At 42.2% G+C, this 25,983-nt stretch overlaps 2 protein-coding genes across 3 annotated transcripts in view; one reads left to right on the top strand and one right to left on the bottom strand.

Moving 5' to 3' along the window:
• LOC100620089 (zinc finger protein 11-like) overlaps positions 1-19,327 on the bottom strand; it is a 28,601-nt gene extending 9,274 nt beyond the window's left edge. The window contains exons 1-4 of one of the 2 annotated variants that reach the window (XM_013989289.2): positions 19,088-19,327; positions 14,876-14,935; positions 14,237-14,363; positions 13,630-13,725 (exon numbers count right to left, since the gene is read on the bottom strand). In XM_013989289.2, the coding sequence (XP_013844743.2) occupies positions 13,630-13,725; positions 14,237-14,363; positions 14,876-14,890 (238 nt within the window). In that variant the 5' untranslated portion in view covers positions 14,891-14,935; positions 19,088-19,327. Of the gene's footprint in view, positions 1-13,629; positions 13,726-14,236; positions 14,364-14,875; positions 15,104-19,087 lie in introns of both variants that reach the window. The other variant, XM_021101275.1, reaches the window with a different exon arrangement.
• The window catches only part of LOC100526059 (zinc finger protein 11-like), a 387,036-nt gene that overhangs the window by 58,251 nt on the left and 302,802 nt on the right, over positions 1-25,983 (top strand). The gene's annotated exons all lie outside the window — the stretch shown is intronic.

Consider the following 25,983-nt stretch of genomic DNA (forward strand, 5'->3'; position numbering starts at 1 on the left):
TAAGTCACATATGCAGCTCGGATCTGGGGTTGCTCTGGCTGTGGTGAAGGCCAGCAGCAACAGCTCTGATTCGACCCCTAGCATGGGATCCTCCATATACCAGGGATGTGGCCCTAAAAAAGATTAAAAAAAAAAAAGGATTAGAGCAGGAATCAAGGAAACTGAGACAAAGAAAACAACAGAGATTGATGAAACCAAAAGGTGGTTCTTTGAGAGGATCAACAAAATTGATAAACCTTTAGCCAGGTTCATCAAGAAATGAGAGAGGGTTCAAAGCAATAAAATTAGTAATGTAAAAGAAGTTTCTACTCACACAACAGGAATAAATAGAATGATAAGTGACTCCTATGAGCAAGGACATGCACATAAAATGAACAAAGGGACAAGTTTGCAAGAAATTCTTACAAAGATCAACTGACCAAGACTGAAGCAGGAAGAAATAGAAAAGATGAACAGACCTTCATCTTTTCGAAAATTGAAGATGTGATCAAGCCCTAAAATTGAAGATGTGATCAAAAACATTGAAAAAAACAAAACTCAGAACTTGATGGCTACACAGGCAAATTCTCTCAAATATTCAGAGAAGCGATAATACCTACTCTTCTGAAACTCTTCCCAAAAAAGAGGAAGGAGTAATCCCAAGGGCATTCTATAAGGCCACCATCACCCTGATACCCAAACCAGAACAATGTACCACACAAAAGACAATTACAATTCACTATCACTGATAACCACAGATGCAAAAATCCTCAACAAAATAATAGCAAACTACATCCACATACATTTCAAGGATTATACGGCATGACTGAGTGTGATATATCAAGGAGTCTTCAATAGCCACAAATCAGTATGACACACCACATCAACACCTGAAAAATGAACACAGTATGAGCCTCTCAATACATGCAGAAAAAAGCTTGACAAAATCCAACACTCATTTCTGATAAAAAGGCTCCAGGAAGTGGGCATATATGGATCCTAATGCACCATAATAAAACACCCATATGACGAAGCCAAGGCGAACATCACTCTCAATGGTGGAATACTGAAAGCCTTTCCACTAAGATCAGGAAGAAGACAAGGTTGTCCACTTTCACTACTACTGTTCAACATAGTTTTGGGATGTCCTACAATAGCAATCAGAGAAGAAAAAGAAATATAAGGAATCCAAATTGAAAAAGAAGTGAAACTAGCATGGTTTCCAGATGACAAACTATACCTAGAAAATCCTAAAGACATGACCAGAAAACTGTCAGAACTCACCAATGAATTTGGCAACGTTGCAACATACAATGTTTTCTTATGTCATACTTCCAAGGAAAGAGAAATAAAAACATCAACAGCAAAAATGAGACCTAATCAAACTTACAAGCCTTTGCAGAACAAAGCAAACCATTTGAAAAAGGATCAACATTTGCTAGTCTTCTCTTGAGGAAACAGAGGAGGGGAAGGGTATCTCTTTGATAAATGTTGATAACATTGAATTTTTGCCATATCTTATAAAACTACACATCATCATTGAGGTCAGTAGGGAAATGTAAAAGCTCAACATGACTTTTTTGTTGTTGTTGTTGTTGCTGTTGTTACTATCTCTTGGGCCACTCCCACGGCATATGGAGGTTCCCAGGCTAGGGGTTGAATCGGAGCTGAAGCCACCAGCCTGTGCCAGAGCCACAGCAACGTGGGATCCGAGCCGAGTCTGCAACCTACACCAGAGCTCACGGCAACGCCGGATCGTTAACCCACTGAGCAAGGGCAGGGACCGAACCCGCAACCTCATGGTTCCTAGTCGGATTCGTTAACCACTGCACCACGACGGGAACTCCAACATATCATTTTAAACAGTGATTTGAAAACAGTATAAAGGACTTGGTTGTGGAGTTCCCATCATGGCTCAGTGGTTAATGAATCCAACTGGGAACCATGAGGTTGAAGGTTCCATCCCTAGCTGTGCTCAGTGGATTATGGATCAAGAATTGCCATGAGCTCTGGTGTAGGTTGCAGACGTGGCTTGAATCCTGAGTTGCTGTGGCTCTGGCTTAGGCTGGCAGCTACAGCTCCGATTTGACCCCTAGCCTGGGAACCTCCATATGCCACTGGAGTGGCCCAATAAATGGCAAAAAGACAAAACAAAACAAACAAACAAACAAAATAAGACTAGGTTGCATAGTAACAACAAATCACCATTTCTGTGGAAGGAGAATGCAGGGCTGTTCTTGATAAAGGAGGTTGTGATACATAGGAAGTGACTGCCTACATATGAGGAAAAATTAAAATGAGCTGCCTGATTCAAACCTGGAAAGCTGGAGGTCAGGACAAGATGGTGGAGAAGCAGGACATGGAACACACTTTCTCTGGCAAATGGATCAAAAATACATCCACAATGATCTCCACAGTGATCACAGAACATCTATGGAATGCTGTCAGAAGATCTCTGACTTCCACAAGGGAAAGAAAATCTCCAAAGACCTGGCTATGAAAAAAGAAAAAGAGAGACACAGAAAAGACTCAGGATGGCGGTAGCACCTCCACTGGGGAGAGCTGTGAAAGATGAAATGTTTTTGCACACAGGCAAAGCCCCTCACTGGAAGAGACCACCTGGGACAGAGAAGGAGTTTGGAGTCTCAGGAGATTTAGCAACTGTTTACAGAGGGCAAACTGGAGGAAGACCTGTAGGGATCCTTGATACTCCTGCCCAGCACACCACAGCCAGATATGCTGAGCCTCTGAGGTGAGCCACAGAAGGGTGCTGAGACTCAGGCTGCCAAGGTCAAATCCAGAGAGAAGACTGGGGTTGGTTGTGAGGAGACAAACTGAGACAGCTAGGGTAGAATGCACCATAATCAAGGATGGTCAGGAAAAATCCTGGGCACACCAGTGAGGCCTGGCACATTTGATGGATTGGACCCCTGGCCTGGGAACCCCCACATGTCACCAGTGTGGCCATAAAATCCAAAGCATAAACAAAATAAAAAAAAACAAAACAAAAAATCATGGGAAGAACAAAATAAGAAACTACAAATAGACACACTCATATGAAAAAGCAATTCAAATACAACACTAAAAAGTCAGCAAATCACAAGAGAAAGGAACAAGAGAAGAAAAAGAGACCAAAAAAAACATATCCAAAATAATTTATAAAATGGAAATAATACATACACATCGATATTCTCCTGAATGCAAATGGATGAAATGTTCCAACCAAAAGATATAGACTGGCTGAATGGATACAAAACCAGACCCATCTATGTGCTATCACAAGAGACCAACTTCTGAATTAGGGATGCCTGCGGACTGAAAATGAAGGAATGAAAGAAGACATTCTATGCAAAGGAAAACCAAAAGAAAGCAGGAGGAGCAAAAAAGACTTAAAAATTAAGAATATTACGAGGGACTAGAAGGACACTATCCAATGATCAAGGGACAAATCTATATATGCAACCAACACAGAGGCACTGCAACATATAAGGTAAATGTCCACATTCATAAAATGAGAAATCAAAAATAACACAATAGTGGGGGACTTCAGTGCCCCTCTTTCAGCAATGGACAGATCATCCAGACAGAAGAGTCAAGAAACACATGCATTACATGATACCATACACAATATAGTCTTAGTTTACACCTATAGAACATTTCATCTGGGAGTTCCCGTCATGGCACAGTGGCTAACGAATCCGACTAGGAACCATGAGGTTGCAGGTTCAATCCCTGGCCTTGCTCAGTGGGTTAATGATCTCGCATTGCCGTGAGCTGTGGTGTAGGTCGCAGATGCGGCTCGGATCCTGCGTTGCTGTGGCTCTGGCGTAGGCCGGTGGCTACGGCTCCAATTTGACCCCTAGCCTGAGAACCTCCATATGCCGCTGGAGCGGCACAAGCAATGGCAAAAACACACACACACAAAAAAAGAACGTTTCATCTGAAAGCACATGAATACACTTTCTTCTCAGGTGCCCAGAAAAAAATGTCCAGGAGAATTCATACCTTGGGCTACAAATAAAGCCGCAGGAAAATTCAAGAAAATGGAAATCATATCAAACATTTTATTTCACCACTACGTGATGAGACAAGAAATCAACTACAAGAGAGAGACTGCAACAAACAAACAAACAAACAAACAAAATGTAACACAACTGAAACATGTGGAGGCTCAACAATGGATCACTGAAGAAACAAAAAATACCTGGACACAAATGGCAATGAAGACACCACCATCCAAAAGCTATGGGACACAGCAAAAGCAGTTCTAGGAGGGAAGATTAAAGCAACACAATCCTACCTCAAGAAAGAAGAAAAACCCCAATTTTACAGCCTCATCATACACTTCAGGCTACTAGGGAAAGAAGAACCCCAAACCCCAAAGTTAGTGAAGGAAAGCAATCAGAAAGATCAGAGCAGAAATCAAGGAGAGAAAGAAAACCAAAGCAATAAATGAAACTAAAAGGTGATTTTTTGAAAAGATAAAAAAAAAAAATTGACAAACTTTTAGCCACATTCATCAAGAAAAAAAGGGAGAGGGTTCAAATCAGTAAAATCAGAAATAAAAAGGAAGAATTTATGAAGGCCATCACAGAAATACAAATGATCCTAAGAGATTACTACAGGTCACTATATGCCAATAAAATGGACAACCTAGAAGAAAATGGACAACCACTTACTTAGAAAGCCACAGGCATCTAAGACTGAACCAGGAAGAAAACAGAAAAGATGTACTGACCAAACATGAGTTCTGACACTGAAATGACAAGTACTGTGATTACAAAAATTGTAACAACAACAACAAAAAGGCTAGGACCAGATGGCCTCACAGGCCAAATCTATCAGAGGCCAAATACTCAGAGAGGAGGTAACCCATATCCTCCTGAAACACTTCCCAAAAATTTGCAGAGGAAGGAACACTCCCAAGCTCATTCTATGAGGCCAACATCACCTTGATACCAAAACCAGACAAAGATACCACAATAAAGAAAATGACAGGCCAGTATCTCAGATCAACAGAGATGTAAAACTCCTCAACAAAATATTGGCAGATGGAATCCAATGATACATTTAAAAGATAAAACAACATGACCAAGTGGGGTTCACCTATGGTATGCAAGGATTCTTCGGTCTGTGCAAATAAATGAATGATACAAACCACATAAACCAAGTGAAGAATGAAAACTGTGATCAAGTCAGTAGATGCTGAAAAAGCTTTTGACAACATTCAATACCAAGTTCTGATAAAATCTCTCCAGAACGTGGGCATACAGGGAAGTTACATCCACATCACAAAAGCCATACATGTCGACCACAAAGCTAACATAATTCTCAATGGTGAATTGGTGAACACTGAGAACTTTGTCTAGATACTTAAAACACAGCATGACAATGGGAGAAAAAATTATGACTACATGTATGTATAACTAGGTCCCCATGCTGTACAGTAAAAAAAAATGTGTTGGGGGAAAACAATAAAAAATAAATTAAAAAATAAGAAGAGATGAAAACATTTCCACTAAGATTGGGAACATGACAAGGAGGTCCAGTCTCACCCCTGTGACTCAACATGGTGTTGGATGTCCTAGTCATGCTGTTCAGAGAAAGAAAAAAGAAATAAAGGAAATCTGAATTAGAAAAGAAGAACAAATGTCACTCTGTGCAGATGACGTGATACATAGAAAATCCAAAACATACCAGAAAACTGTTAGAGCTGATCAATAAATGTGGTAAAGATGTAGAATACAAAAATAACACCCAGAAATAGCTTCCATTCCTATGCAATTAATATGCAAGATAAGAGTTCTATTAAGGAAACAACTGCATTTGCCATGCCATCAAAGAGAAAAAAATATCTGGAAATATATCTACCTAAAGAGGAAAAATATCTATACTCTCAAAACTACAAGATACTGATGAAGGGCAACACGGTAACACAAACTGACTGTAAGCTCCACCACACTTTGGATTGGAAGAATCAACATTTTCCAAAGGACTATACTACCCAAGTATACCTACAGAGTCAGTACCCATCCCTATTACATTAACAATGGCATTTTTCTCAGAAATAGAAGAACATGTTTCAAAATGCATATGATAACACAAAATGTTTTAAAAAGTCAAAGCCATCTAGAGAAAGGAATATTAAGTGGAGGAATCAGGCTCCCCATCTTCAGACTTTACTACAAAGCTACACTCATTAAAACAGGATGGTATTGGCACCAAAACAGAAGTATAGGTCAGTGGATCAGAAACCCATGCACCTAGGCACAACTAATCTATGGCATGAGAGACAACAGTATACAATGGATAAAATATGGTACCTTCAATAAGTGATGCTGGGAACACCGGACAACTACATGTACAAAAAATGATATTAGTACACTTGCTAACACCATCCACAAAAACACACTGCAAATGCATTAAACACCTAAACATGAGACCACATTCTATAAAACTCTTAGAGGAAAATGCAGGCAGAAAAACCTTTGCCATAAATTGCAGCAATAAGCTTTGTGACCCACCTCTTAGAGGAATGAAAGGAAACACAAAAATACAGAAATGGGACCTAAGTCAGCTACAAAGCCTTTGTACAGCAAAGGAAAACATACACGAAATGAAAAGACAACCCACAGACTGTGAGAAAATCCTTGCCAATGATGCAACAAACAACAAAGAACTTTCCAGAATATTCAAATGTCTCATACAGGGTTATACCAAAAAACAAACAACCTAAATAGAAAATGGACCTCAATTCTAAACAACAGTTCTCCAAAGACAGACAGACAGAAGGGCAAAAAAGCAAATGAAAAGATGGTCAACACCACTAATGATGAGAGAAATGCAACGTGAAATTAAAGGAGAAGATCCTGTTGTGGCTCCGTGGGTCAAGGAATCAAAAAGTTGTCTCCCTGAAGATGCTGGTTTGATTCCTGGCTTCAGGAAGTTCGTTTGGGATCCAGTGATATGTAAGCTGCACCAGAGGTCCCAGATGTGGTTGAGATCCAGTGCTGCACTAGTGCCACAGCTGTGGTGTAGGCCACAGCTGAAGCTCCACTCAGCATCTAGCCCAGACATTTCCATATGTTGCAAGCATGGCAGTTAATTTTTAAAAAATAAAAATTAAAAAAAAATCCAAGGATTATTGCCTCATACCAGTCAGAATGGCCATCATCAAAAAGTCTACAAACAGTAAATGCTGGAATAGGTGTGGAACAAAGGGAGACACTTCCTCCACTCTTGCAGGGAATGTAAGCTAGTGCAACCACTATGGAGAATAATAGTATGGAGGTGCCTTAGAAAACTAAATATAGAATTACCGTATGATCCAGCAATTCCCGTTCTGGCCATCTATCTGGAGAAAACTGTAATTTGAAAACATACATGCACCCCAATATTCAGGGCAGCACTGTTTCCAATAGGAAAGACATGGAAGCAAATTAAATGCTCATCAACAGAAGAATGGATAAAGAAAATGTGATGCAAATATACAGAGGACTATTATTACTCACCCATAAAATACAAGGCCATTTGAAGCAACATGGATGGACATAAAAATTATCATACTAGATGAAGTCGGACAGAAAGACAAATATCACATGAGATTGCTAATATATGGAGATGTATAGAAATGATACACTAGAATGTACAAAAAAGAAATTACCCAATGATTCTGAAACCAAATCTATCATGACCAAATGGGAAAGGGGCGGGAGGCAGATGAATCAGGGCACTGGGTATGCCATACAAACACTGCTATATATAAAAGAGATACGTAACAATGGCCTACTCTATAGTACAGGGTAATCTACTCAATCCTGTGTGACAACTTAGATGGACAAAGAACCCAAAAAGGAAAAGGTACATGCATATGTATAAATGACACATTTTGCTATATACCTGAAACTACCAGAATTTTTAAATTTCCTATATACTTCAATAAAATGTATTCTCAAAAAGAAGAGAAGACAACCTATGGAATGGCAGCAAATATTTGCCAGTGATGCAATGGACAAGGGCTTAACTTCCAAAAGCAGAAGAGTCAAATGAAATGAGATCACATGGAAAAACCTGGGTACATCTGAGGAAACAATCCATTGGGTTAAAGGCAACCTTGAGAATGGAATTGAGGGAAACGAGAAGGTGGTTGTTCAACAGGTTCTGAGTCTGTTTCTCAAGACGAAAATTTCAGCAGTTCACTAGCACAAACATGCAAATATAAATAATAAATGAAACTGTGTAATTCAAATAGTTAACATGGTATTTTTCTGTTTCTTTTTCCAAAAATCAAAAATGCATCAATACCTAACATTGACAAAATCAAATATTTCAATAATTACTTCCAACTCAAAAGTTCTTCTCACACAAGAAATATAAATTCCTCAACAAATGGAGGCATGATTTAGACGCTTTCCATAAGCACTCATAAAGACAAACGACAACCCTGACCATTAACCAAGAAAGACAAAGAAATTACAGAAAGAATGAACAATGGAGGGGTAATCATTCAAGAACACAGTTTTACTGGCAATACACAGATTGGGCTTTCCAATTTGAATGCAACATCATATTGTCTTCAGTCTACTGAGTTGAAAATTGTCATTTACATTCTGAATATACCAGGAAGAAAAATGAAAATGAACTGATTTTGGTAAACCTGTCCTAGAAAAGGAAGCAATTGTTTAAGAACTGTGAAGCAACAATGAGATAATTAGTTGTCAAGGAGGCTGAACACAGCATATGCATGCCCTTAAAAAGTAAGCCATCTAAAGAATTCTCACGTTGGACAGGGAGTACGCATCTATGAAAAGGAAATGTTTCACAGATTCAAATATGAGAAGGTGGAGTAGAAAGCCTCGAACTCACCTCTTTTCACAGAAATACCAAAATTAACAAATCACTGCTGAACAATCATCAACAACACAGACTGGGAGCTACAAAAAAAACACATCCTCCACACAATGACAAAGAAGAAGCAACATCAAGATGGCAGTAGGGGAGTTTATCGATATGAGCCACCAGGGAGGCATCTCATAGACTGGAAAATCACCATATTGCAGAGGCTCTCCAACAAGAGTTCCCAAACCCTATCAGATTCCCAGCCCGGGGGTCTGGTATTTGGAATAAAAGTCCCCAGACCACTTGGCACTGAAAGCACAGGAGCACCACAGGTCTGGGGAAAACAAGACTCTACTATTGCAGGGCACACAATGCTTTTCATGTGCAGAGTCCCAGGACAAAGCAGGGACTCCATTAGAATCTGCTTCAGAACTACCTGCGGCTTTTGCAGGTCTCCTGGCAAAGACCAGCTCAGCTGTGGCTTAGTGTGAGGCCAGGACATTGGAGCTGGAGGCCCAGGGAATAAGCACAGGTGTGAGCTCCCTGGAGGCCACCACGTTGGAAAACTCAGACCCCATCCATCAAGGCTGAGAAGCCCCAGGCCCAACAACAGAGTGGGAACCCAGTAGCAAATAGGCTGCCTGAAGTCCTCTCAGGGACACAGCCACCTTTCTACTCACCCCCAGAGGAATGAGACTCAGGTCCACCTACCTGTGGGCAAGAATCAATCCCTTCCACCAGGGAGCCTGCCACAAGCCCCTGTATCAATTTCACCCACAACGTTTCCCACTCCAGAAGCAAGAGAAGGCACAACCGTGTCGCCTGCCAAAAAGACACCACATAGAAAGCTCAACAAAATAAAAGCTAGACAAAATGAAGTAACAGAGAAATATGTGCCAGATGAAGGAAAAGACAAAAACCCAGATAAACAGTTAAGTGAAGTGGAGGCAAACAACCTACATTAAAAACACTTTAATGAGGGGATTCCCATTGTGGCTTAGCAGGAAGGAATCCGACTAGTATCCATGAGGACATGGGTTCAATCCCCACCATCACTCAGTGGGTAAAGGATCCAGTGTTGCCAGGAGCTGTGGTGTAGGCAGTCAGCTTTGGCTCTGATTGGACCCTTAGCCTGGGAACTTCCATATGCCATCGGTATGGCCATAAAAAAAAAAAAAAAAACAGAGCAATAATAGTAAAGATGATCCATGATCTCAGAAACAAAAAAAAACTGGGGGCAAAGATCGATAAATTACAAGAATATCACACAAATACATAGAAGATTTAAAGAATAAACAAACAGACATGAACTGCATGATAACCAAAATGAAAAATTCACGAGAAGGAACCAAGAACACAATACAGCAGGCAGCAGAATGAATAAGGAAGGTGGAAGACAGACTGCTGCAAATCACTGATGAGCAACGGAATAAAGGAAGCAGAATGAAAAGAAATGAGGCTAGTCTAAGACAACTGTGGGACAACAGGCAATGCACCAATATTTCCATTACAGGGGTGCTAGAAGTTGAAGAGGGAGAGAAAGGACCAGAGAAAATATCTGAAGAGGCAAAAGCTGGAAACATCCCTAACGTGGGAGGATCTAAATAGACATTTCTCCAAATAAGATATACAGATGGCCAAAAAATTCAAGAAAAGCTGTTCAACACTGCTATTACTAGAGAAATACAAATCAAAACTACTATGAGGTACCACCTTACACCAGCCAGAAGGGCCATCATCAAAAAGACTACAAACATTAAATGCTGGAGAGGGTGCAAAGGAAAGCAAACCCTCCAGCACTGTTGGTGGGAATTTCAATTGCTACAACCACTACGGAAAACAGTATGCAGCTTGCCCCAAAAATGAAAAACAGAACTACTATATGATCTAGCAATCCACCTTTTGGACATCTACCCAGACAAAAACCTTAACTCAAAAAGATACATGCACCCCAATATTCTTTGCAGCACTATTTACAATTGCCAAGACATGGAAGCAACCTAAATGTCCATTACCAAAGGAGGGTGATGAATATATACAATGGAATATTACTCACCAATAACAAAGATTGAAACAATGCCATGTGAAGGAACATGGATGGACCTACAGATTATCACACTAAATGAAGATAAAAAGTGAAATACAAATATCATAGGAGATCACTTACATGTGGAATCTTAAAGTAGACAAATGAACTCATTTGCAGAACAGCAACAGATACACAGACTTTAAAAACACACTTATGGTTACCAAAGTGGACACATCAGGGGGGACTAGATGGGGGGTTAGGACTGGCATTTACACACTGGAGTATATGAAAAAACTGACCAATGGGGACCTGCTACATAGCACAGGGAACTCTACCCAATATTCTGTGGTACTGGGTAAAGCAAAATAATCTTCAAAAAAATGGATGTGGGTTCTTTTTTTATAACTGAATCACTCTGTTGTACAGCAGAAAGTATTACAACCTTGTAGAGCAACTATATTCTAATAAACTTTTTAAAAATAAAAAAAAAGAAAATATTCTGGTCAGTGGCATGTGTTACAGGCAGGAGAATTTCACAAAATATAGATTATACTTGGCCATATAAAACTGAACTAAAAATTTGAATGAATAAGGAGTTAAATGACAAAGAAAAATTTAAGAAATTTATTACAGGTACATCATTGTAACAGATATAAAAATATAAAGGTTTTCATGCCTTTAGAATACAAATAAAACATTCTTTATAAATGTAGGAAGAACATGAAAGTTGTAACATATGCAAAGAATCATATACTTATAGAATAAATGTTTGAAATGAAATATACCATGATTCATGACACCTTGAGGGAAATAGATTTTTTTTCTCTTTTTTGGAATACATATGCAATGTATGGAAGTTTCTGGGCTAGGGGTTGAATCAGAGCTGCAGTTGCTGGCTTAAGACACAGCAATATAGATTTAAGCTGCATGTGCAACCTAAACAACAGCTTGTGTCAGTGCCAGATCTTTCATCCACTGGCTGAGACCAGGGAACAAACCCGCATCCTCAGGGACACTCCAGAGGGTTCTTTTTCTTTTTTTAGGACCTCACCCATGGCATATGGACGTTCCCAGGTTAGGGGTCAAATCAGAGTGAGGCGTGGGATCAACCCACAAGTTCATGGATACTAGCCAGATTCGTTTCCCGTGCCACAAGGGGAACTCTGTACGTTGGGTTCTTAATGCACTGAGCCACAACAGACACTCCAGAAATAGATTTAAAAAAAAAAAAAAAAGAATATTTTCTGCTTCAAGCACTCTTATATTTATGAACCAAACATTTTCATAGATACAGTGTGATGACTAATTATCTGACTGACGTCTAACCAAATATGTGTTATTTGGAATATGTTATAGTTGATACCTCCACTCTACTATTATGGGTAATTTTGATATAAATCTCATCCAAAAGTGAAAACACAGAACACACTCCTGAGAAGCTTCAGGTTAAAAAGGACACATTTAGAAAAGGATGGTTCTTAAGGAATCAAAAAAGAATGAAGACTTTTAATGATTGTGGGGTATAATCTGTATTCCACTATGCATTAATTTAGTGAAAAATTCTATGAGTAATTAGACATATTCTTATACCACTGATAAGGGGAAAATACACTTAACATGTAGCATGTTAGTTCCTCCCAAAATAAGGATACAATGAAATAAATTTGAGGGTAACATTTAGGAAGGTGCATTATGCTTTGACACAGTTACTTAGTCTGAACTTTCCAGGGTCATGGTCCAAATTTCCATGCAATTGGACATTTAAAAGCAGAAAACATACACTATCTGTCCCCACTGCTCCTAGAATGTTAGCACCAAATTCCAGTGTTTCCACAACTCTCCTCACTCCCTTCTGATTAGGTGAAAAAAAGAGCATGAAAAAAAGAACAAAGAGTTACTCAGAAATGTGCACAGCCTTTCCTAAGACCCAAAAGCAATGGAAAAAAAGCCAGGTGGGAGTTCCCATCATGGCTCAGAGGAAATGAATCTGACTAGTATCAATGAGGACAAGGATTCAATCCCTAGCATCACCCAGTGGGCTAAGGATACGGTGTTGCCATGAGCTGTGGTGTAGGCTGTGAATTCTGCTCGGATCCTGAATTGCCAAGGATGCAGTGTAGGCTGGCAGCTACAGCTCTGCTGCAACCCTTAGCCTGGGAACTTCCATGTACCCCAGGTGTGCCCAGAAAAGTCCCAGAAAAGAAAAGAAAAAAAAAAAAAAAAAAAAAAAAGAACAGCCAAAGGGAGTTCCCATCGTGGCTCAATGGTTAATGAATCGGACTAGGAACCATGAGATTGTGGGTGCGATCCCTGGCCTTGCTCAGCAGGTTAAGGATCCCGAGTTGCCATGAGCTGTGGTGTAGGTTGCAGATGCGTCTCGGAGCCCACATTGCTGTGGCTCTGGCATAGGCTTGTTGCTACAGCTCTGATTTGACCCCTAGCCTGGGAACCTCCATATGCCCCAGGAGCGGCCCTAGAAACGGCAAAGAAACAAAAAAGCAAAAAAAAAAAAAAAAAAAAAAAAAAAAAAACCAGCCAGGACATACAGGTCCTCACAGGTCAAGACCAGGATTCTGGCTCTCCATGTGGATGTGAGAGAGAATCCTCCATGGTGAAGGAGAACACATGGAGGGCTAAGGAACACAAGATTTTGGCAGCAGATGTCGCTCTAAGACAGAGACAGAATAAACCTGTGTTTCTCAAAAATCAGTGCCATTGAAGCACATCTTCCCAAAGCCAATTTTAAGATTCCTGTGTCATCTGCTTCACCCATGCACACATACCTGGCTGTATGGCTACTGTCTCCATTCCCTTCATATCCCAGGGATCTGTCTTTTGCTCCAACAGGCGAACCAGGTCTGGCTTAGAGATAACATACTCTGTTCATTGGAAAGAAAAACATTCATTTTCCTAGAGATTCACCAATATCCAATCTAGGATTGGACTCAGGTGCAAGCGATGGCACTGTGGAATGGTAAAACATTCTAGGCAGTAATTTCCCCAGATACTGCCTTTTGAAAGCACATTGCAGACCCTGAGTGACAGGTAAAAATCAGTTCCTCTCTTCCCCATCTAAGGACTCCTGAGTCAAAAGTAAAGGGTCCAAATCTGATTTTAAGAGGCCGGCAGAGCTCTTTATACATATGAACTGCCAGAACTGCAAATAATCTAAAGTGAAGGAGGCAGCTTTCCTCAAGGAGGACTTCGGTTACAATGAGGATGCCTCATTATGAAGCCTTTCTACCTGCACCCACCAACTCTCAGTTACTCCTAAAATGGTGGGGTCTGAAAATCTATTGTATGGGCAAGAAAATGGCAGGAGACATTCTGCAAATGCAGGATCCCACACCCAGTGGGAGAAAAGGAATTCTGGAAGGAAGGGGTCCTCACCCAAGGAGACCAGGTGCCTACAGATCTCTAACATCACATCTCTGTACAGGTGCCGTTGACCGAGGTCCAGACATTCCCACTCCTCTGGAGAGAAATCGATGGCCACATCCTCAAATGTCAGAAGTCCCTGAAATGGAAAGGGCACATGCCATGTGCCAAAGCTGAGGTCATTATGTGACTCAAGATGAAAGCAGCAAGTCAAAAGAAATGCTTTGAATGTTTTTAATGTCTTCAAACATTCAATACTATATATTTGAAACAGTAGTATTCTCTACCATATTTCTACCTCCCTTAAAGGGGATAACACGGGAGCCATAAAACTGTTCTAGACATGCCTTCCCATGGTGATGTCTCACCCACGGAAGAGTTTCAACCCTTGAAAGGTAATGATTCATCGTGACAATGCATGCTCCACAGGGATCCTGTGCACAGACAATGCTGAAAAGGCTCTGGGGCAGAGTGACAGCCTTTTTAAGAGCTGATCCTGACTACCCTATGTGCACAAGGAAAAGGTACTTGAGAACATCCTCACCAGGCAAGAGTATCAGAAGGAGAGAATTCATGATTCTTACATTCTCAATTCATGGCATTTCAGGAGGAAAAGCAGACACAGACTCCAACCTAGGACAGGACGGTTACCTGAGAAGCTGCCATTTCCTCCTCTTCTTCCTCCAGCTCTGGGTCACTTTCTCATCAGTACTGTGTGGAGGAATCACATCAGCATCTTGAGAATCCACCATCATAGGTAAAAGCTATTCCCTGAGTCCACCACACCCACAAGCTGTAAGACCAAGGCCAACTTTGAAATGTTGAAAAGGCCAAACTCTCCCGCCTTTGTCTCAGAAAAGATTCAGGAACAGTCCCTTCCTACAAGGAGAACAAAGTGAGATTGTTCCTGCTTGGATACATGTGTTCATCCCCATACAGATGTCCCAACATTCGGCTCACATAGGGTATGGGGGCCGCACTGACTTTTCCCTTCAAAAGCCCTATGGGGCAGACTCTCTTGCCTCTCTTTGGGCTAAAGCTTGCTCGGAACTCCCACAAACACATGCAGGAGCTCACATGCTCACCTCCTTGGCCTCACCTTACAATCCTCTGGAGCTCTTAATGAAACAACACTGATGCTCCCTGAGGAACAACAGACAGCGTCTCTGGGAGCACACATCTGATGCTCTTTCTCAATACTGGTCATGGAATCGCATCAAGGTTGTATGAAGTTTTGTTCTAAGAATTCTTCCAAAATGACCCTGAGTCCTTAGGCCTTTTCTTCCCCTTCCTTCCCAGGGCCACAAGGATTCATAAAAGTTTCTGCTGTGTGACCACCTGTTTGCAGGTAACAGAGCCTCCATCTTCAGAGACCAGGAGCATGAAGCTGTTTCCATCAAAGAGCAAATCCTTCTGTTCTTTGTGTGGAACCCAAAAGAGTCAAAGGGATCCTCAGAGAGAACAGGCTGCAGGCATCTCTCACCCTCACTTCACACTAACGGTGAAGCTTCAGTCACCAACACAGGGTGGCGCTGGCAGCAAAACAGCTGCCCAGAGGAGAGGAACACCAGTGAGCCAGAACTAAATCCTCATGGTGGGGTCAGTTAACTTTGGACAAGAGGACAAGGACACACCACAGGGAAGGACAGCCTCCACTGGAAACGGTGCCAGGAAACCTGGCCTCCACCTACCACATGCTGTCTCTACCGCACACAAATCCAACCAAAAACGCAGTTTTCCACATGGAACCCCTCTTGCATCCTCTGAAACAGACACCCTCAGAACTCAGTCCCACCTAGGAAGCGTCTCCCCATGTTTCCTCAGTTCTCCTTACATTGTCCTCCCAGGGTCACCTCCATTGTCAGGAAACCCAGCTCCTGTCTGCACAGACACAGCCCCCTGAGGTCCTGAAGCCAAAACCACCATGAATCCAAAGATGGTGGAGCTTTAATAGCAGAGGGGGGGGCCGGCAGGTCCCACCTGGAGCCCAGGGGGAGCCAGAGTAGACACAACCCCTCCCAGCTGCCTGCAGAGCCCCCCGCTGCAGCCAAGCCCCTGCAGGCACCCTGGGTCACAGAGGAGAGCCTGCCCCCTGCCACACCCCTCCTCACCTCCCCTCTGTGGAAAGTATAGGCCTCAATCGCACCTCAGTGTGACCGGACACAGCGCCCCCTCCTGGTGGAACGCATGAAAACCTTCCATTTCAGATAGTCACACTGAAATGGAGACAATATCCCACCACTTCTCCAAAAAGAGTTAAGGAATGATTCCTTGGTGACCATTGGGCATGAAATGAACATAGGCACAACTTTAGAACTCACACCCAATTAACTCGCAAGTACTCACAGACACTTTTCAATGCAAACCTATTAAAAGTATACTATTCAGAAGAAAATCACCCTGAGCTTTCAGTGTTCACACACAACACAAAATGGCAGACGAGAAAAACAAACAAGGAACACTGCGGACTTTATAAAAGTAGAGATTTCTACTCGGTTGGGAGACCGTCATTTAGAAAGCCAAAAGCCAACTATCACTCAACTCTACTGCCTACTGCCCCTTCATACACCCACTGCATCCTAGCCTTCCCTCTGCTTCCATCTCAGAGTGCCTTCTCTTTGTCATATTTGATAGGTTCACATTTATTCACACTACATAACATATGCAAAAAAAGTTTAAGGGCTTATTCACTCCCGCATTAGTGAGTTTTGTCAGTGAGAACAGACAAAACACAAATCGAGAGGTAGCCAAACCTGACAGAACTAGGTCTGCATCCAAGTGGACCACTTAACTAGCTAGATGTCCTTGCCAGATTAACTTCTGGGATTCAGTTCTCAAGAATGAGGGCACATGTCATAGTACCTGGCATTTAACACATTGACAATACAACTTGAGACTATCTCATAAAACCTCAAAAGCTGGAGTGCACTGGTGGCCTAGGATCTAGCATTGTCACTGCTGTGGCTCAGATCACTGCTATGGTGCAGGTTCCACGCCTGGCCTGAGAGCTTACACATGCCTAAACAAAACAAACAAACAAAAATCCCCTCAAACACTCTTAGGAAAAAAACAACAAAAAAAAAGCACTGATATTTAACCTAAAAGCTGCTGTCTCAGAAAAGCTGCCCAAATCCTCAGTGGCAAGCAAAAGACACTAACTTACACAGTTCTTTCCAAGCCAATCTCCCTACCCACCAATACTACTTGTTATATAAGAGCTAAGGACTAAGGCTTCACTGATTTCCAAACTTCAGTACTTTCAAATGGTTACCTGTGAGTAGGCTAAGGGAAGACGGGGAATGAATGGGACTTGGGGGGAGGTTGAAGTGAGAGGCCAGAGATCAGAGAATGAAAGCTGATGGATGTTTTAAGAGTCTTGCCCTGGGAGTTCCCGTGGTGGCACAGGTGAAACAAATCCAACTAACAACCATGAGGTTGCAGGTTCAACGAAAGTGCAAGTTCAATCCCTGGCTTTGCTCAGTGGCTTAAGGATCTGGCATTGCTGAGAGCTGTTGTGGAGGTCCCACATGTTGCTCAGTTCTGGCATTGCTGTGGCTGTGGTGAAGGCCAGCACTTGTAGCTCTGATTTGACCCTGAGCCTGGGAACCTCTATATGCCAGGGGTGTGGCCCTAAAAAGCAAAAGAAAGAAAGAGAGAAAGAAAAATAAAAATCTTGCCTTGGATGTCACATTGTGGCTCAGCAGTAACCAACCCAACTAGTATCCATGAGGATGTGGGCTCTCCTTGGGCTCCCTCAGAGGATTAAGGATTAAGCATTGCCATGAGCTATGATCCAGGGAGAAGAGGCTTGGATCCTGTGTTGTTGCGGCTGCAATGCAGGCCCGAAGTTGAGCTCTAATTTGAATCTAGCCTAGGAAATTTCATATACCTCCAGAGCGGCCCTAAAAAGAGGAAAAAAAAAAAAAGTCCTGGCGCCAATTTCACACAGCCAATAAATGCCAGAGCATTTAAAGGAAGAAAAATAATACCTTTAAGACTGGATTTTTTTTTTTTTTTTTTTTAAGGCCGCACCTCCGGTACTGGAGGTTCCCAAGCCAGGGGTGGAACAGGAGCTGTAGCCACCAACCTATGCCACAGCCAAGCCACACAATGACGGATCCAAAACACATCTGCAACCAGCACAACAGCTACCCGGGAACCTTAGGAACCTCAAGGCCAGGGATGGAACCGGCATCCTCATGGATACTAGACAGGGTCAGGGACAGCTCAACCACGATGAACGGATATATTTAAAAGGGATTCTAAAAAGGACAAAAACACAAAAAAGAAAAAAAAATGTTTCAGGTGCAGCCCTAAAGAAGCAAAACACAAAAAATAGAAAAACACAATAAAAAGGATTCTAGGACAATGCAAGGAAAGTAACAAAGCGCTCAAGCACTCCAGGTGTTCCTGTTCCCCTTTTCCCAAGCACACCCTAAAACCATTCTGCCCAACGAGTCAGAACCAGGTCATTAGGTAAACCAACCATGAAGTGCACAGAACCAGCTTGGCAGTCACTGCTTCTGCCCCAATTCAAGTTGCCCACGTCTCTCCCTGTATGAAAGGCATTTTCTAGTATGATTATCTTCCAACTAAAAACCATCTATTGGTCCTTAATTACCTTCAGAAGGTAACTCTCCCACCTCGGCTTGTATCCTAAATACTTGGGAAGTCTGCAGGGCCACATGCCCAATTTTCATGTTGCCAGTCGACACTGCAGGCCTGGGGACCCCTGGTCTGCGGAAAACAAAGCTGAACAGGCCCGGCAAGGCAGGCAGTGTAGGATCGGCTGGCCAACCTCCCCGCCGCACTTTCCCTACGTGGAACCCACCAAACTGTGGGCCACCGGACTATCTCACTCACCTAGTGCCGACCCCCACTCAGGGCCCCACAGGCTGGGGAGACCCAGGGAAATGCCGCGAGGCCCAGGTCAAATAAACCACAGGCCCTTCCTCCCGACAACCGCTCGAATGCAGAGGCACAGCCCGCAGGCCCAGGGGCGGGAACTACCAGGGCGTGAGGGACAAAGAACCCAGCGGAGGTCCCGGGATGCACTGCGAGGTCTTTGCGCAGTGATTGGCAGTTCCCCCTCCAGCCGGAAGTGGGCAGGGCCGACCTGTGCTCGCTCTCGGACAGAGGCGGGGCCGGAAGAGGGCCCGGAGCCGGGGGGTGGGGAGGGGGCGTTTCTGAAGAGGTCGAACTAAGTAGGCTTTTGAAGAGCATGCAATTCCGGAGCCGCATTATCCTTCATTATTGCTTTGAGTCCCTGAGAAAATTGAGGGTCCAACTAAGGTGGTGGTGGGGTGGGGGAAGCATCAACATCACCTCCTGCTTCTCACGACTTCCGGGGTTCAGGGTGAGCAGTGCCTTAGCAGAGGATCTATTGGCACCTGGGGCTTCAATGGGTGGACCTGCCCCGCCCTACAGATTTGGGTCCCACCCAGAACTCCCCTGGCTTCAGCCTGAGGAAGTGACAGAGGGTAAAAGGGGTCCAGGAAGCCAGTGAGGAGGCCCTGCAAATGAGAAACTTGGCGCCCTAGGAACCAGGACCTTGGTGTGGCCCTGGGGAGCAGGCAGGTGCAGGAAGCAGAACAGGTGAAGGCGGCCTTGTGGAGGCGGAATTGACTGGCCAGGAGCTGCTGTGGCAAGATCCTTAAGGCAGAAGTTAGGATGTGGGCTTTATCTATCACTGCAAAGGACATCCAGTGAAGCATTTTTAACCCTTGATGCAGTCTGTCATGTTACATTATATTTGAATTTTGAAAGGGTGACAGGCAAGTGGTGAGATCCTGTTGTATAGTACACATGACTATAGTCAATCGCTTGTGATGGAACATGATGGATAATATGAGAAAATGAGTACATGTACATATGTATATATGACTGGGTCACTTTGCGGTACAGCAGAAATTGACAGAACATTGTAAATCAACTACAATTTAAAAATTAAAAACAAAAAAAAAAAAAGGATGACTGCCTACAGTTCAGGAGATAGTCATTTGGTGCCTTTAAGAGGTCCAAGGAGTTGTGCCTCATGGACAGGCAAATACAGGTGTGAGTGAGAGAATCCTTAGCAGGTAGGTTACAGCTGTGGTTCCTAAACCTTCTGAATTGCTGGTGGCAGCAGCTTCCCTTCTTCTTGTTTGTTCTTGTACTGTGGGGTGAGTGTGTGGTTTTAATTTGTATATATTCCATGGTACAAAATGGGAGTCCCTGTCAGAGTTTGGATGTACAAAACTCCTTAAGACAGAAGCCCAATCCCTGTGACCCTGAATCCTGAAGATCAGGGCCTGCTGGGCAGGCTTCAGCTGAATTGAGCAGGATGGAGCCAGCCCACCTGCTGAGTCATTATCTTGCAGTGAATTCTTCCTCTGCACCCATTGCTTTTAAGAATTACTATTGTCTTCCCTACAAGACGACTTCAGAAGGTATCTTGCTTTTGTCCTTACCCCTCCTCTGTAAGAACTGAAAGTGTTCTACATGTATCAGTGATTTAACTTCTGAGGAATGGAATATTTTTTATGTGTGTTGCTCTCTGAGATGCCTTATGGTCTTGAGGTCTGGCTGCTTCAACTTGTTTTAGCACGTTGCTCTTCCTCTCCTTCCCCTTTGTGCATACACGGAAAGACCTGCAATGACACCCACAAACCTTTAGCATGTAGTGTGAAACTTGTTTGTGTGGGGACACAGAGACGTGTCTGTGCTCATATAGATATGCATACTTACTATATCTAAGAATGCCTATTTCTGTATCCCACAGAAATGAGATTTAGAGGGAACAAGACTAAACATCCCACTTTGTGTTGTGGATTTGTAAAGCTTAAAAAACAAAAACAAAAACAAAAAACCCTAAAATATACGGACTTACTTTGCCACCTGGAAAATAACTTTAAAAGGGAAAAAGCTGAGTTTTTTTCTGATATGGTTATCTTCAGAATAGTTAAAATGTTCTGCTTAAATATAATAATAAAAGAAAGAAATTTATTGTATGCAGGTATTTTTCCTCTTTAAAAAAATTAGTAAATAGTACTTTCCAAAGGTGCTTGAAATGAGATGAGAGAAACTTGGGAGGGAATGGATGCAAACTTGTTGAATGGAGTGGGAGTTGTACATACAGAGAAATACAAAGCGTTCTGGTTAAGTAAACTGAAGTGGGGATCTCTATGCTGCCTCCAAGAGGAGATGTTAACAGAACACACAGTGAGGCCAAACAACAAGCATTGCAGTTTGCAGCAGTGAAAGGTTTATTCCAGGGCTAAGCAAGGAGAATGAGTTTCTGGTACTCAAAACCCCCGAACTTCTCAATGGTTTGAGGGAGAAGTTCTTTACAGGCAAAAGATGGGGTGAGGTCTCTAGGGTGGATGACTTTCTTCCCATGGGTTGGTAACAAGCTTGAGAGAAATCTTTTGCTCATCTTGAGGTTACCATCCTCTACATGGGTGGGGACCTTAGTTCCTCCTGAAGAGCTGGAAAACACTCAGTTATGTACAGTCCTTGAGCAGGAACCAGAACCCAGTATTTCTCAAGGCTGCTCTATTGTTTCTTGACTGCAAGGGGTCAAGAAACAAGAGTTTTGGCATTCCCTCTCTTCCCTGATTAGCAAAACCCATTGAGCAGAAGCTTTTCTTCACTTTTTCATTTGCGGGTCACAAACATATTTTTTATTCCATTATAAAATATGTGGCTTCAATAAGGAGTTTATATCTCCTATTGCACCCTAGTGCTTGAGAACACATTTTGGAAGGCACATAGCTTTGTATTCCAACTGTATATACTTAGCTGTGGGATTGTAGATTTCTCTCATTTTCTTCATTCCTGTTTCCTCATCTAGAAATGGGCAGAATGATACTTAATTTCATAAAGTTCTTGGGAAAGCACTTTGCAGAGACAGAACCTCTTCTTTCCTCCCTCCTTCTCTACCTTTTTAACAGGTGTACTTCTTTGTTGTTGTTGCCTTTTTTATTTTTTAGAGCCCACCCCACTGCATAGGAGAGTTCCCAGGCCAGGGGTTGAATCTGAGCTGTAGTTGCCAGCCTACACCACAGCCACAGCAAGCCAGATCAGAGCTACCTCTATGGCCTACCCCAGAGCGTAAGGCCATGCTGGATCTTTAACCCAATGAGTGAGACGAGGGATCAAACACACATCCTCAGATACTACTTGAGGTTGTTACCTCTGAGCCATGGCAGGAATTCCCTAAAGGTATACTTTCAAAACAAAATTAAACATAAAGAATAAACAAAGAATGAGGCTCAGACACTCTAGGAACACAACTCCAAAAATGTCAATATGAATAACGGTCATTTACAATATCATTACAAAGAAGTATTTAACAGAAAACACTATTTTTAAAAAATCAGATTGCAACTTTAGAACTTTTCTTATTTTTCAAAGCGAATCTTATTAAAATGTTTGTTCCAAATGCTGAAGAATTGGAATTATTTTTGCTTTGGTTTACTTGAAGTATTTGAAATTTTCATGACATGGCTCAGTTTGTGCAAGTTCTATTTAGCTGAGCATAACAGAGTTGTGAAACACAAAACTCTTTGTAGAGTGCACTGGAAAGAAGAAAATGGTGTGCAAACTGACATACTAACACAAACTCACAGGAAACGTTACATTGAAAGTAGAAAAAAATGAGAAATGTCTATATATCAAAATAATCTTTGCTTTTACTTGATACTGAGTTGAAAGCTTTGAAGAATATTATATGGCTGCTTGCATAGCAAGTGCCACAAAATAGTTGATATATGGTATTGTGAGAACTTGCAAAAGAAAAGTGTCATAATCATCTTAAAAGTGTCAAGTCAGGAGATGCTGCAGTTAGTTCTTGTGGATTCTTAGTGTACAATCAGATGACATCATTCTGGAGGACGTTGATATGACGTTTCTGCAGAGCAGTTGACAGGGGCCAGAGCCTCCAATTCTTAACCCCACTGTCTCTTGCCAAGACTCCTCAGGATACAATTATATTATTTTATAGTAGGATGAGAATTGATATACTAAAGAATCCATGGAGTTCCTATTGTGGCCCAGCTGAAATGAATCCCACTAGGAACCATGAGGTTGCGGGTTCAATCCCTGGCATTACTCACTTGTGTGTGGTTAAGGATCCGGTGTTGCCATGAGCTGCAGTGTAGGCCACAGACGCAGCTTGGATCTGGCATTGCTGTGGCTCTGGCATAGGCTGGCAGCAACAGCTCCATTAGACCCCTAGCCTGGGAACCTCCATAAGCTGTGGGTGTGGCCCTACACACAAAAAAAGAATCCATGGCTAGAATCCAGTGTTCTCTCCAGGATCACTCTGGCCTCATGGAAGCCCAGGATGGAAGATGGGATATTGATCTGGAGTTTGGGGAGTGAAGGCATGTGGTGAAGGGAGAACAAAGGGTAGAAATAGAGGACAGAGTTCAGGCTATGATGTGTGAAAACAAGGATCTAGTTATTGACAGAACTAGAATTCTTAATTTCTTTCTTTGGCCTCAGGCTCTGACATTGCTCTGCTCACCCTCTATGTATTTAAAAGCTTGCTATTTTGTTCATCATGCATTATTTTGATGTTTCATTTGTTTTCCAAAAATAGCATTAAGGAGTTCCCATGTGGCATGGGGGTCAAGTTTCAGCATTGTCTCTGTAATGGTGATGGTTCAACCACTGGCCGTGGAATTTCCCCAAGCCACAGGTGTAGCCTCCCCTCAAAGAAAAAGGCATTAAAAGTGTTGTGACTTATCTTGATTACTGACATTTTGGGCATAGCCTTTAATGTTGTGCCCACATATTCTAGTACTGACTCAGGGAAGAAGAGTGAAGATGGTGATGGCAATGCAGGTGCCTCATACCCCTGAGAGAAAAGTTATTCTCCTTCCCCTTCTTTTTGAAGTGAATACTTCAAAATTGAAGAGCCTGGAGTCCTTCTTTGTCCTTCTCCTGGACTTAGTTACACCCTAAGCACAATCACCCATAAGCTTAAGATTAGGCACCCTGAGCATAATTGCCTGTGGGTTAAAAATGATTAGCATATGGTTTTTTTCAGGAACTTTCCTAGTCAGTTCTACTCTCTGCTCAACATGCCCTTTTCACAAGTACTGTTATTCTGGGCAATAACCCAGAAGACCACCATCATGATCAGGCTGAGATCAGCTGACTGCAGCTTTGATGACTAGGATTCCCCCAAAGAAAGAAGACTGCGTGTCTGTCCCAATCCTGATTCCTGTCTGAAAACCTCTTTTTCTCCTTTTTACTATAAAACACTTTGCAGTTCTTTCCAAGGGGGTGGGAGAAGGCACAGTCTTTAAGGCATTAGCCTGCTGTGGCCCTCCTTTGCCTGGCAAAGCAATAGAGCTATTTCTCCTTTACCCAAAACTCTGTCTCTGCATTTCAATTTGGCATCAAAGGAACCAAAGCCTTCACTGGTTTCAGAGTTTGGAAAGGCCTGAGCCCAGAAAGAACCAATCACACTTATACCTTTTCCTTGGTCCACTTCACTCTGCCTGCTCCATGGCCTCAAACTGGGGTGACACCATTACTTCTGATGCCCTTCGCCATCTTTTCTTTTTCTTTTTTGGTCATGTTAGGGCCACATCTGTGGGCCACAGCCACAGCAATGCTAGATCTGAGCTATGTCTGTGACCTACACCACAGCTCATGGCAATGCCAGATCCTTAACCCACTGAGATAGGTCAGGGATGGAACCCACATCCTCATAGATGCTAGTCATATTCCTTACTGCTGAGCTATGATGGGAACTCCTGCCCTTCACCATCTTGATTAACTCTATAACATTTCCTTTCCTTTGTGTCCTAAACATGTTAGAAATTGCAAAGGACTTTTATTAGAAAAATAATAAAACCATCACCAAGTCAAAGAGGAGGTAAAGTTCAAAGGACTCATAATTTGACACTCTTGATCTCACCCTTGACCTTGCCAGTGAATCAGATGGGGCTTCACTGTCATGGACTTGTTCAGGAATGCCACTTTTAGCATACATGCCCACTCCTTGTTGAGTTTTTATACTTTTTGAGAATATCTTTGCCTTTCCCCTGGCAATCATGAATCAAGTAAAAGATCTGCAGTGGCAGAGTGTATAGCAAAATTATGTGTCTTAAATGCCCCAATGAGGAGGAGCAATGGAAATAAAGAGGAGTACCCTGCTGTGTTCTAGTCAGAACCTTTCTTATGCAAATAAGGACAACTAGGTGCTCTAGTCACACTGGGTGTTTTATTGAAAAATTGCTAAAGTTGTTTGAGTAGAAATCGATAACCATGTAATTACCTGACAATTGTATGGCTGGTTTTTAACTTTTTCTGTGACTGTGAGAATCTGTACTTGTAAAAGTGTAGGCTTGTGTTCCATAAGATGCATCTGAACTGTTTATTCTAAACAGTTTATTCTGAACTCAATAAAATATTGGGCGGTTTTGGTGTAAATTATATAAAAAAGTACATACCTGTTTTCAACAAATATAATTGTTAAGCTCATGTCTCTACTGAAATGCTCTTGTGGAAAGGCATTATAATTCATCCAGAAAAATCATTTAGTTTCCTTGGAATATCCACTTTAAATAATGAAATAGCACATTTCATAAAATAGCTTTCGTTTGCATGTAAATTGGACTACAGTATTTTTACAAACACCTTGCATCCAAAAGACATTGTGAATAAGCTGTGAAAAGGAGACAAAAGTTCAGGATTTCAGAACTTCTCTTTCAACTTCTTTCTGTATTAATCCCAACCCTTTCTTTTGGCAAAATAGAGGTTAA

Source organism: Sus scrofa, chromosome 8 (genome assembly GCF_000003025.6).
Source record: "Sus scrofa isolate TJ Tabasco breed Duroc chromosome 8, Sscrofa11.1, whole genome shotgun sequence".
Taxonomy (NCBI): domain Eukaryota; kingdom Metazoa; phylum Chordata; class Mammalia; order Artiodactyla; family Suidae; genus Sus; species Sus scrofa.